Below are 13,309 nucleotides of genomic sequence, written 5' to 3' on the forward strand. Positions count from 1 at the left end.
TGCTGCTTACGTCATACGCAACTTTGCACTAATATTACGGCTTCTGATCATTTACACTTTTAGAGTTTACTTGCTTGATAATAGTTTAAAATTGAAATTTCTTAATGATATTCTGTTTTATTGTTCCACGTTTAAGATATTTCCTTGTTTTGATATAGAAAGTAGGTGCACGGTTTAATTGCATTTCATTTGCCTTATTAAGTATTTAATTTACGCATTGTTATTTGTTTTTTTAAGATTATCAATTAATATTAACTCAATTTAAAACTTAAATTTATGCTTGGAACGGCCTTACCCAAAGGACATTAAACGGTTATGATGCTCCTTTCTTAATTTCAGTAAGTTTCAAGTAAACACTGAAACTATAATTTAAATTTAATTATCAATATTTTAATTTATTACTGTTATTACTATTTTACCTTAATTATTATTATTATTATTTTTTTGGATGTATGAGTTGCCGATAGATTCAAGTAAATAGCTTTGCAATACATTTATAGTTATTATAAAAAATGGAAATTAGCGCTAACGTTAGTTAGATTTACATTAATACCAAAATATAGCTCAACAAATAAAAATAATATTTCAGAAATTGAAGGTTTTTCCATAGTAAAAAGTTTTATGAGGCTCCGGACTACTTATCAAGATTTTATAATAGAAACTGTGTATTACTATAATTTGATTCTGATTTTTGCCAAACGTAGCATTTATAATATTTTCTTAACCCACTTTCGAGTGTATCTATGGCTAGAAGATTGTAATATGGCTAGAAGATTGTACTTGTAATTTCGGTAACTTTCCGATTAGCATAAGCAATTTTAATTTCAAGACAGGATAATATATGTTTTATTCGTTTTTTAATCACCATAAGTAGAATTGATTGCTTATAGGAATAATTGTGATTCATTTTGAAATTGAAATTCATTTGAGAAATTGATCTCTATAATTGATCAAAAATCGTCGAATACTGTCAAGTTTCGAATAATGTCCATAAAAATTTTTGTGACCAGTTCTAAGACACCCTAGTTCAGTTTGTTTTAGGCGATAGTTCGGGTCGTGATCGATTGTAGCGGCTCATGGGTACTAATTGATGGATTGCTTCTACGACAAAATTTTTGGCTGTCTTATAGGTCTTGCCTAAAAGTTTCTCCCCTACCTGAATGATTGATGGAGTGGGCGGAGGGGTTCTATTGAAAAACCGCACCTGTTCCCGTTGATCATTACTCGCCAAATCTTTATGATGCCAACGACGATAAAGGGTCTCAAATGGAAAACTGATTTACCTCGATTTTGAGAGCCATAGTTGATTAATTCTTCCTTTTGTGGGAGAGTGAAACTTGTTGAATTTTTCGGATGCCCAAGGGATTTTTAGGGATTTGAGTTAAAACATTACACGACATTTCCGAGTGTTTTTGTCATAGGTACCGTTCAAATGACGAGGGGGGGGGGACTTCGATGCTAACTTTTTGAAGATTATCTATACATATCGTGTGTCTTCGTACATTTTTTATACTTAAATTTAAAGGGCATATTGCATTGCATTATCCGATTGAAAATGCTGGGAATAATCAAACTGTAGCATTTGCTTTTTTATTTATTTTCTTTTGAAACCTCAAAATGATAGTAAAAAAAAATCAGTAAACCACAATGATAGTTATTTATGGAATTCAAGTGAAGATGCTACCATTCATAAAAGGTGCTTTATGACTAGTAACATAAAACTCATAAACATTAAAAGACTCGATTAAAAAAATTTTTTTTCAAAATAATAAAAAAAAAGATTAAAAAAAAAGATATTTGTGGCACTTCAGCTTTAGAAAGCAATGCTTTCAATTTTTTTTTTAAGGAATGCTTTCGTTGCTGTTGATTCATTTGTCGTCGTCGTAAAATGTAGGCGAAAATTTACAAAGGTAGCATATTAATAATTTTTTGACGTAGATTGGAGACTGGTGTCCGTTTTAAAAAAAAAAAAATTTCTGATGCTCTAATTATAAGCAAATATATATTTAGGTATTTTTTAATTATAAAAAACACTCGAATAGTTACTAAAAATTCGTTTAGATTATCGGGAAATAACTTGTGCATTTTTTTTAAAAGCGTTATTCGAAAGTTTTTTTTATTTTTTCTAAAATTGTATCAATAATTCTTACTCAAAAGTATATCAATAATTAATTTTGTAATTTCAATAATGAATAATTGTTTTTGTTAATTTAAATCTAAATAAGTGCACATTTGAAGATTGTTTGGAAGTGTCATGTTTAGAAAATTTTAATTTTAACGCAGGAAAAACAACGGTGTTTCATGTTGTATTTCGTAATCATAAATCATTAAAATGCTAAATATAATATTTTCACTTATTTTGACCTCAATTATTATAAAATAATGAGAAAAATACAAAAATTCCAGTAAAAAAATTAACGATTTAAAATATTGTAGTGTAAAATAAGTGAAAGAGTAAAAGAGTGAATCAGTACAGGAATAAAAAGTATTAAAAATTAACAAAACAAAAAAAAATTCCTTTATGAGCACCTATTATATTGGGTATGGGTTGATAAGGAGTTGAATTTCCAGTTTTGTTTGTAAAAGAGGGGAGAGATAACACCACTATCTTTATCACTTTTTAAGGTTGGCACCAAGATTTACATGCAAACAAAATGGCTCAGTTTGAGTATGTCGAATCAATTCGAGGTGGTAAATTAGTTTTATTTAATGAATTTTTATGTAGAATAAGGATGAAACACAGAACGAAAATCTATTATAAGTGTATTTCAGATGATTGCAAAGCTTCCTTAATTCTAGAAAATGATCATATAATACGTCATAAAGCTCAGCATGCTGAGCTTTACATCTGTACTGGTTTATCAAAAGTTGTATAGCATGTAATTATTTAAAAAAAAAAAATACCTATTTCAAACAATGTCAACATCTTTGTTTTTTCATTTGTTATTACATTTTGCTAATGCTCTTTTGTAACGCCATTTTGTTTTCTTTGATGCTCGTCCAGATACTTTATCCTCTTTTAATAGTTTTGATTCTTCCACGCAGTTAAACTTTGTCTGCAGTAATTACTTCCTTATAAATACCAGTTTTTTTGGATTCATTAAATTAAAAAATTCTTTCAGATGTTCTGAATACCCGCCCGTGAATATTCCCCGATAGGCCATTATTTTTTTAATCGTTTAATAAAAGTCGTCAAGTCAAATTTACCAAATATTCTAAACTTAAAGGGGGGGGGAAATATTGATCCTATGTAAAATGGAATTAATAGTAGTTTACATATTCTTCAGATTATTGATTATACAAGTCAATCAATTAAAAATTCAAAAATTGAAACAAATTACAGTTTGTGCATACATTCAAGACTATTTTTAATGCTTACGAACCTTTACAAATATTTTGTGCATTAGAATAATCTCTAAATATCTCTCAATAGATAAAAATTGAAATTAAAAAAATAATCAGAAATTATTAATTTTTGAGGTCTTTTAAACCTTTAAGATGGACACTTTGTCAGTGATCATTTGATTATAGTCTATCAAAATTAATTTAATGTGACTTTAAAATATTCTTAGAGATAAGAATGATTTACTGTGGATTATTGATAGACGCTCTACTTCCACATGTTTGTGCGAGTAATTATTCAACAGAGAATACAACTATTGAGTAACAATAATACATACTGCCCTACAATGATGGGCGAGACACTTTTAGATTTTGACATTTTTATTAATTTCTCAAGAAATACTAAGATTATTTTATAACTTTAGAAATACTTAGGTCATTCGTAGAGTTTAATTTAGCAATAAAAATTTAGTCGTCCAAGGGCCACATTTAATTGTCATTAAATTTAATATGGTAGACAAATTTTAAAAAAATTGAACTTTACAATTGTATATTTTTTTTTAGTACACATGAAAATTTAACAAAATAATATTAATAGAATTAGTAGTATAATATCAATAGAATTATCACTCAAGTAACGCAAACTCAGTTCTTAAAGACCTTTCACAAAAAAATTAGTTCTGAAATTAAGGGTTTCCTTGTCTTCTGAGTTGGCTTCCATGATTAAATAGCAATCACATGGTATATCTTTTCCCTAATCTACATGATGATTAGTTTGGAGTGGAGACGTGATTTTCATTACTTTTTAAAGAATGCATTAAATTCGTAATCACCTGTTTAATATATAAAAATGTTAAATGGATGACAATGTTAAATATATAAAAACATTTCTAAAATTATTCCGCGCATGCATAGTCTGAAAAAACTACTTTAAAACCCCATATCTTGAGAAATTTTTAACAATTTTTTATATAAACTTAAAAATAGCAATTTCAATAGTGATTGAAAATGGCTCCGAAAATTTCGTTGATTATCTGCGGAGTTATAGCCCAAAAAGTTACAAGAAAAAAATTACTATTTTATTAAAATTTTAAGTATGGAGGGGTTTGCAAATAACAACCAAAGTTATCAATGCAAATTAAAATCTTTTATTTCATCTATCCATCATCAATCTTTTTTCAATCTTTCATTCAAATTAATTGCTTTATTTTTTGTCATAGGGTGTTCAAAAATACTTGTTTTCGTTTGTAATTCATTGCTGTTCTTTGAAAGCTTTGAAACATTTTTTTTAAGTATGAGAAATTTCATGACCTAAACACGACTAAAGTATTTCTTGAGAAATAATTCTAATTGTATTTAAACTACTTTCTTTTAATTCTGCTATTCAAACTTTTTTCAATGTCTCCTACTTCATAAATTATTGGTCCAGTTTTTATTAGATTTTTCCATGATTCAATGCTATTTTGTGACATCTAATAAAAACTAAAAGTTCAACTTTACTTTTAAAAGAATTTTAAAAATTTAGTTTACAGGCGTTGTTTATTGGGATATTCTATGTGTAAAGAAAGTTTTCTGTACTTTTTTTTTCTTTTTGTATAAAATATAATTTCATTTAAATTTAAAAAATTTTTTGGATTGAGCAAATTGATTTACATTCCTTCATTTCGTATGACAAAAACCAACTAACTACATTTAATTTATTTTAGTAAAAAGTGATTTTTCTGAAATCTAATAAATTGTCGAAAAATTTATTTGCGAAAAAGAACAACTAAGTTTCAAAAAGAAAAGCTTCAAGATCAAGATTTTTGAAAAAGTAAGAAAAAAAACTTTGGATTTGGGAAAAAAGGAGAGTTAATTATAAAACCGCATTTAACAATGTTGTGCTTAATAATAATAAATAAAATTGAAGTGAAAATATTTTGTTAATACCATTAAAGACTATTGAATGATTTCTCAGTTCTGTACTGAACATGAATTTAATTTAGTTCGCAAGTCTGTATCACGGCTTGAATATCAATACATAGAAATAGTTTCAATCATTATCCCATAAAATCTTGAGAAAAATAATTATTTTTTCTAATTATGTTTTTACGGTGCAGTTACTATATTATGTTAAATTCTTATATGTGTTGCATTTTCAAACATCATTCATACAGACGATAAATTTTATGGTTTAAAATTATTAATCATAATAATAACACTATGATCGATTTCATTAAATTTAATTGACGTAATAATTGTACTCAATGAAAAGTTAGATTTGAACTACAATTAAAAAAATTCTTAAAGACTTCAAATATTTCTTTAATGCGATTGTTAATAACGACTTCCAACGTTTAGAAAAAAATGTTCTGATAATTGAAATTTTATTTAATTTTATAGTTTATTTAAAATTGCAGAAACACTACATAAATCTATTTCAATTCGCTAGACAAGATAAGCTATTCATGAAATGGCGGTAAGTCAAGGTACAGCTCTTTCGCTTCTTTCATTCTTAGAAAATTTTCCCTCTGATAGCTAAGACTTTTCCCTCTCATGACTAAGACTTCCATCTCACTCTTGCGGAGAGGAAAAATCCTTCTTCATACCAGGAAAAATAGTAACCTTTTTATAAGAAAAGCGCCAAGAGAATATAGCTATATCATGCCAAGAGAGTATTAAGCCAAGTCCGTTCTAGGGGAGCTTTTTAACGCACCTGAAAGCAATTATCCTTATCTTGACAGCTGAAGTTTGGGCGAGGTCTACAATGAACCCATAATCTTGTACATGCTAATTAATTTATACAAACGATATTTTAAGTTACAAAACCAGAAAAAAAAACAAAAAAAAAACAATTTTTTCTTCTCCGATGGATTTGAATTTTTGATCCTCAACGTATGGAAGATAGTCAATATTTTAAAAGTTTTTCAGCCTGAAAATATTGCCAAAGTTGTTTAGGCAGGAGAGCGATTGAATGTTTGGATCTCTTAATGTTAACAAAACTTTTTGAGCATTTCGCTAGATTTGAAAAACTTTTTTAAGCGAATCATGAAGTTTTTGCACACTATTATAAGATTCGTTCATCCAAAGATAATTCTATGCAAAAAATAACCTTAAATAAATATTATTTTTTATTTTATTTGCTAATTGTCGAAAAAACTTTTCATTGCAAAATATAGAAAAAAAATTTCATAATTTTTAAGAAAGTAATTTTAAAGGCAAAATGAGAAATTTGAATGAAATCGGACTACTAGTTTCCAATTAGTCCAATTTTAAAAAAAAATTATTTATGTAAAATTCGATTTCTGAAGAACTCTTCGATTGATTTCATTCAAATTTTAAATTTGCTTTAAAAGTTATACAAGGCGAACTTTGCAAAAAGGAATTTTAACATTAAGTCATTCAAACTTTCTACCGTTCTCCTTCATGAACTGTTGATACCATATTTTGCAGATGGCAGGTGCTTCTCCTGTTTTAAGGGTCTAGGAGCTGAATTCCTCATAAAGTTAGACATTCAAACAACTAAGATCGAGTTGTAGTATTTACATTGAAGTCCGATCAATAGATAAAATATTTTCAGGGGTTTCCCTTTCTTGCGCCCTGTTTATACATAAATGCATGCATCGTTATTATATAGCACATGAATACATGCGTACATATATTGAACATAAATTGTGTATATACGTACAAACATACGAGAGTACAAATATACCGACATTTACATAGATACATATATACATTATATGTATATTCATATAAAGTATGTGTGTCCCGCAGTGGACTGATCGTTAAGACACGGTTCCCAGCAGATCGCCGAAGTCAAGCATCACTGGCTACGGTCAGTGTGCGGATGGGTGACCACTTGGATCAGACTGCGTAGGGCCCGAGAGTGTGCGGTATTGGTCCTCGTTATACTGTTCTACCGTAAAGTGCTCGACTTCGCGTGCAGGTCGTCGGGTTACCGAAGCGGGGGTGCCATCCCCTCTGCAGAGGATCAAAATTGTGATGGCATGTCTTCGGATCATCCTCAGGGGTGTTTCCCAGACCGTCGCCAATAGCCCATCTTGCAGCTCTAGTGCGACGTTAATTAACTACAACTACAACAACAACAATAAAGTATGTGTGTATCTACATATATGTGAATTAATGTACATAAGATTATACATACTTATATGTACTACTTAAAGTATATATAGGTATGTACGATACGCATAAAATAAATGGTCCATTCTAAATAATTTTTCATCTAATGATCGTATCTTCACATTTAAGGACTCAATCTTAAAGGTGCGAGAGGATGACATATATGCTAATTGATTTGTGCCCACGATATTTTAAGTTATGAAATCAGACACAAAAACATACTTTCTCTGAACAGACATACCTGTTTTATGGTGTTACTTGGGTTTTTGTCTCTCAAATTATAGGGATGGCCGCAATCTGGAAAAAAATATTCCCAATAGTTGCAGCCAGAAAAGCGGTTAAAAGTTTGTACCCCTTAATGTTAATATTTTTTACGTATGAGACCACATCTTGAGAGCATCTTATGTGAATTGAGAAAATTTTTGCACTCAATTAAAAAATTCGTTTGTCAAAAGCTAATCCCATGCAAAATATAAATTTTAGTCAAAATAATCATTTTTTAATTATATTATTCAATGATAATCTAAAAAATTTTGAATTTAAGTTAAAGAATTTTAAATGGCAAAGCGCAAAATTTGAACGAAATCAATCGAATAGCTCTTAAAAATGCGACTTTTTCAAAATTCAATTTTTCAGGAACTATTCGATCCATTTTACTCAAATGTTGTATTTTGCCATTTAAAATTTCCTTCTTTAAAATGTTATAAAAAATTATATACTTAATAATCAAAAAATTTCGGCTATTACAAAATAAAATTTAAAAGCAGTAAATATTTACTGAAAGTTATATTTTGCAAAGAATTATCTTTGGATAAACGAAATTTATATTTGCATGCAAAATTACTTTAATTCATTTTAAAAGTTCTCAGGACATGGTGAAATACGCAAAAAGTAAAATTAACATTAAGGAGTCTAAGCTTTGGACTCAGACCTCACTATTGGGACGATTTATTTCGGATTGCGAATACCCGTTGGACGGCTCTTTTGACCAAGCCATTATTAGGACCATATTTCCCAGAGTGCGGCTATCCCCTATATTTTTTGTGGGTCAGAAATGTGCATCCGTCGAGAAAAGGTATGTTTTACAGAGAAAGTACGTTTTATTTTTGTCTAATTTCATAACTTAAAATATGGTTTGAACTTAATTAATTTACATATTTGAGATCCTTTTAACCCTTAAGATTGAGTTCAGAAACGTAAATATCCGATCATTAGATCAACTCGCAGTAGAGTGAACTTCAAGATACGGTTCCCAGTAGAACACCGAAGTCAAGCACTTGCTACGGTCAGTGTGTGGATGGGTGATCACTTTGATCAACCTACAAAGGAACCAAAGGTGTGCGGTATCTATACTAATTAAGCTTTTCCACCATTAAGAGCTCGACTTCATGCGCAGGTCGTCAAGGAGAAGATCCATCCCCTCTGCAGAGGATCAAAATTGTGTTGACGTCTTCGGATCATCCTCAAGAATGTTTCCCAACTCTACACCAATAGCCCATTGTTCATCGTTAGTACGACATAGACCAACAAAAACAACCGATCATTAGATCAAAAAATTTTCAGAGTTGTCTGCTTTTTGTTTTCAACAAGTAATTTATTCATTCTACGTCCATATGACATACAATGTACTCACGTGTGCATGTACTATATGCATGTACTGTCTAATAACAATGCTATTCATACAACGATATTTAAAGTAACCACAGATATATAATTATATACTGCGTGTGTATGCATGTATTTTTATTTATACGTGTGCATGCACCTGTATACATATAATGTAGGCATGTATTCCTGTACTTACAAAATGTATGTACATACAATTCATAAGTATATGCATAAAATTTCATTCAATATACGCAAGTACGCACACAAAAATTTCCTCTTATTTTTCAGAGAAAGGAGCATATCTGACGAGGAAGTCATTTATTTGAATGAAGATTGTTTCGCTAATTCCTTCATGTTAAATATGTTACGTATTCACTGGTGGTTATTATACCTATAATATCATTTGTTTATGTATTGACGAAATAGTTGATTTAATTATGGTATATCTCTTTCGTATTATTCACTAATGGTTATTATACAGATAATATTTTTATATATTAACAAAATACCTAATATAATTATGGCATATCTGATTTGTACAAATGCACTTGTCATATACTAATTGTTATGATAATCATAATATTTATTTGTTGTTGTGCATTAAAAAATATGTTTGGAATTTCTACATTTATTAAACGATTTTAAAAAAAGAAAATATTTTGTTATCATTAAATTTCCTACATTTATCATATCATGCATATTAAGTAAGAGATAATTAATCAGTTGCATTTTATTTATTTTGACAGAAGAAGATATTTCATGTTAATTTTCTTTGATATACAAAAAACTGAACACTTTTGACTCATCAAAATTTCTCACACCGCATAAATTTCTGAATAAGAAAGAAGAAAATACGCACACCCTCTTTGAGTATTACATTGTTTGTTTGTTTGTTTTGTTCATTTACGTCGCACTAGAGCTGCGCAATGGGCTATTGGCGACGGTCTGGGAAACATCCCTGAGGATGATCCGAAGACATGCCATCACAATTTTGATCCATGGCACCCCCGCTTCGGTAGCCCAAAGACCTGCACGCGAAGTCGAGCACTTTACGGTAGCACAGTTTAACGAGGACCAATACCGCACACCCTCGGTCCCTACGCAGACTGATCCAAGTGGGTCACCCATCCGCACACTGACCGCAGCCAGTGATGCTTGACTTCGGTGATCTGCTGGGAACCGTGTCTTAATGATCAGTCCACTGCGGGACTTGAGTATTACATATGTTCTATTTATTTCGTGTTCTTATTAATCAAATCGTTAAATAAAATTAAGAATTTCATATTAAACGATATTTTAACTTGTAAATCATTAAGTTCCTACATCAAAGTAAGTCAGACTGATAAAAAACGACTATTTTCCCCAAAATAATCAAGCAAAATTGATGGAAAGGAGAGTTTTTCTCGGATTGGGAAAGCTATAAGAAGTAAAACATAAAACAAATAATGAAAAGCGCCGTCATACAATCGTGGGAGAGATGACATCAAAGATGGCATCAGAATGACGTTTTAGCCGACGTACACTAGCAATAGCATTAAATTGCATTGTCAATGAAAATCTTATGACAGGGTAGATTTTAGCTGAGCATACGAAAACGCTGCAAACGGAAACCTTATAATTATGTAGATTTAAGATGATTTTCATCTTAGAACTAGCTTTATTCAAGGTTTTTTTTTCCCGCTTGAAAACCCTAAGACAACCTCGTTTTAAGGTTGTTTTGTTGAAGGTTGTTTTCCAAGGTTTTGGATTAGGGTAATGTGCGTAGAATAGAGCAGATTGTCGCAGACCTCGTTTTAAGGTTAGAAGGTTTACACGTAAACCGTGTAAAAAACCTTTTTAGGTTTGCATGAAAAGATTTTTGTTGTGCTGAAAAAAACCTTATATTGCTATCTGGGCTTCATGTTTTGGAATATAAAAGAAATGATATATCAGACATTTTTGCTTTAAATATTATCATTTCAAAACTCGATAAAAAAAAACTAGAAAACAATACGAATTTAGTTTATGCACGCAGGAAGTTCCAAAATTAGATACTTTCTTATTTTTTTTTTTGGAAAAAAGAGCACAAATTCTAGAAAATTATCAAAATGTTTCTCAAACAGCTCAACTGAAAATGGAAACAGAAAAGTCAAGGTCAAGATCATTTTTAGTCAATGAGAAAAAAGTACCGCCATGTGTTTTATGTTCAAATAGCCATCCCATTTTTAAGTGCGATTATTTTCTGAAGCTTAATGTTGAGCAAAGAATTGAAGTCATATCAAAAACAAATTATTTTATAATTGTTTATCGAAATCGCACTCTGTGAGAAACTGTAAATCGAAACATTCTTGTTCGAGTTGTGGTCGCAGACATAATACATTAATTCATAGGCTTCAAGGGGAAAATGTTGATGATTCGTCGCGTCAGCAATCTCTTATTTCAAATGTTGATAATTCAAGGGCTTTGAAAAATACGTTTCCGACTATTAATGCTGCCGAATTTAATGCTCAAACTTTATCCCTAATAAGTAAAAATACTCGTCATTCAAATAAAAGTGGTATTTTGCCAACATTTGAGGTATTTATTAGGAGTTCAAAAACTCGTACTCTTATTAAAGCTAAGTGTATTTTAGACAGTGGTTCAACTTCTAACGTTTTAACCGAAGCGCTTGCTAATGCATTAGAGGTCCCATTGCGAAAAATAAACAACCCCATTGCAGGGTTAGGTAATAATAAAACTGCTGTAAAAAGGAAATTACAGGCTGATATTACTAACAGGGATGGGACTTATTTTAAAACATTAGATTTCTTAGTTGTGAAAAAGATAACAGATTTTATTCCAACTGCACCATTATCATTAAATAAATTTGAGTTACCTAAAAGCATACATTTAGCAGAACCTAATATTTTCGCAAATTCAGCTAACGTAGACATGCTCATAGGAGCGGAAGCATTGTTTGAAATTATGAGGACAGGCGATATTAACATACCAGGTACTGAAATAGTTTTAAGAAATTCTGTTTTTGGGTTTATCTTTACGGGAGCAATAGGTACAAATAGTCAGGATAAAGCTAAAGACTTCTGTGGGTTAATCAGCCAATCTACTAACACTTTAGAGCAAACCCTGAGAAAGTTTTGGGAAGTTGAGGATAGCTTAAGCTCAAAAGAGCATTACATGAGCCTAGAAGATAATTTATGCGAGCTGCATTATCAAAATACGCTCAAGAGAGACAACACTGGTAGATACATAGTTCAAATGCCAATCAAAGATCTCCATAAGCTGGGAGAATCCAAACATTTAGCAGAGCAAAAACTTAATCAGCTTTGGAGATGGCTTTCTAAAAATGACACTATGAGGAGTCATTATATTAAATTCATGTAAGAATACCTAGATATGGGCCCCATGGAGCCCGTAGAAAAAGAGGATGATCAAGATCCAGTTGATAAAAGCAATTATCCTCACTGCTATCTGCAGCATCATGGAGTCTACCGCCCTGAGAAGACTACAACTCCTCTCAGAGTAGTCTTCAACGCCTCTGCACCTACTTCAACTGGTGTAAGCTTAAATGATCTACAAATGAAAGGACAGGTAAAGGAGGACAGTTTCGATATTTTGGTGCGTTTCCGTAAACATCACATTCTCTTTACGACAGATATTCAAAAAATGTTCCGTCAAATATTAGTTGAACCTTCCCAAAGAAACCTTCTTCGCATCCTTTGGAAAACAAGTGAGTATCAATCGTGCAAAACGTACCGATTGAAAACCGTAACATACGGCACCACTTCAGCTCCTTTTTTGGCCACTCGAACAATCCTCCAGGCAGCCAGAGATGAGTCTGAAAGATTTCCTCTTGCGGCCGAGGTTCTCGAGAGGGATAGTTACATGGATGATGTAGTCAGAGGAGTGGATAGCGTACTTACAGCTGTGCGTCTTAAATCTGAGTTGTCTAGTCTTCTGAGATCTTGTGGCATGAAGTTACATAAGTGGAGATCCAATGTAGTTGAATTAGACGAGTCAACTGATGTCGTAGAGCACAGATTTACCAACACTGACGAGACTACAAAAACGTTGGGTGTCATCTGGAATGCCAGAACAGATGAATTCCGGTTTCAACTCACTTCGTTAAAAAGGCAAAAAACCTATACAAAGAGAGATGTGCTTAGCATCATAGCACATATCTTTGATCCTCTTGGACTTTTGGGCCCAATTATCACAAAAGCAAAAATCTTCCTTCAGAGACTCTGAACAATCAAGTTAA

The 13,309-nt window shown here is 31.1% G+C and overlaps 1 protein-coding gene across 1 annotated transcript; it reads left to right on the plus strand.

Moving 5' to 3' along the window:
• Positions 1–12,444: 12,444 nt before the first annotated feature.
• LOC139427086 (uncharacterized) lies at positions 12,445–13,296 on the plus strand. Its single transcript, XM_071187715.1, has one exon. It carries the CDS (start codon positions 12,445–12,447, stop codon positions 13,294–13,296), a length of 852 nt encoding a protein of 283 aa, XP_071043816.1.
• The last annotated feature ends 13 nt before the right edge of the window (positions 13,297–13,309 follow it).

This window comes from Parasteatoda tepidariorum, chromosome 11 (genome assembly GCF_982258835.1).
Source record: "Parasteatoda tepidariorum strain Cologne lab strain chromosome 11, Ptep-v5.0, whole genome shotgun sequence".
Taxonomy (NCBI): Eukaryota; Metazoa; Arthropoda; class Arachnida; order Araneae; family Theridiidae; genus Parasteatoda; species Parasteatoda tepidariorum.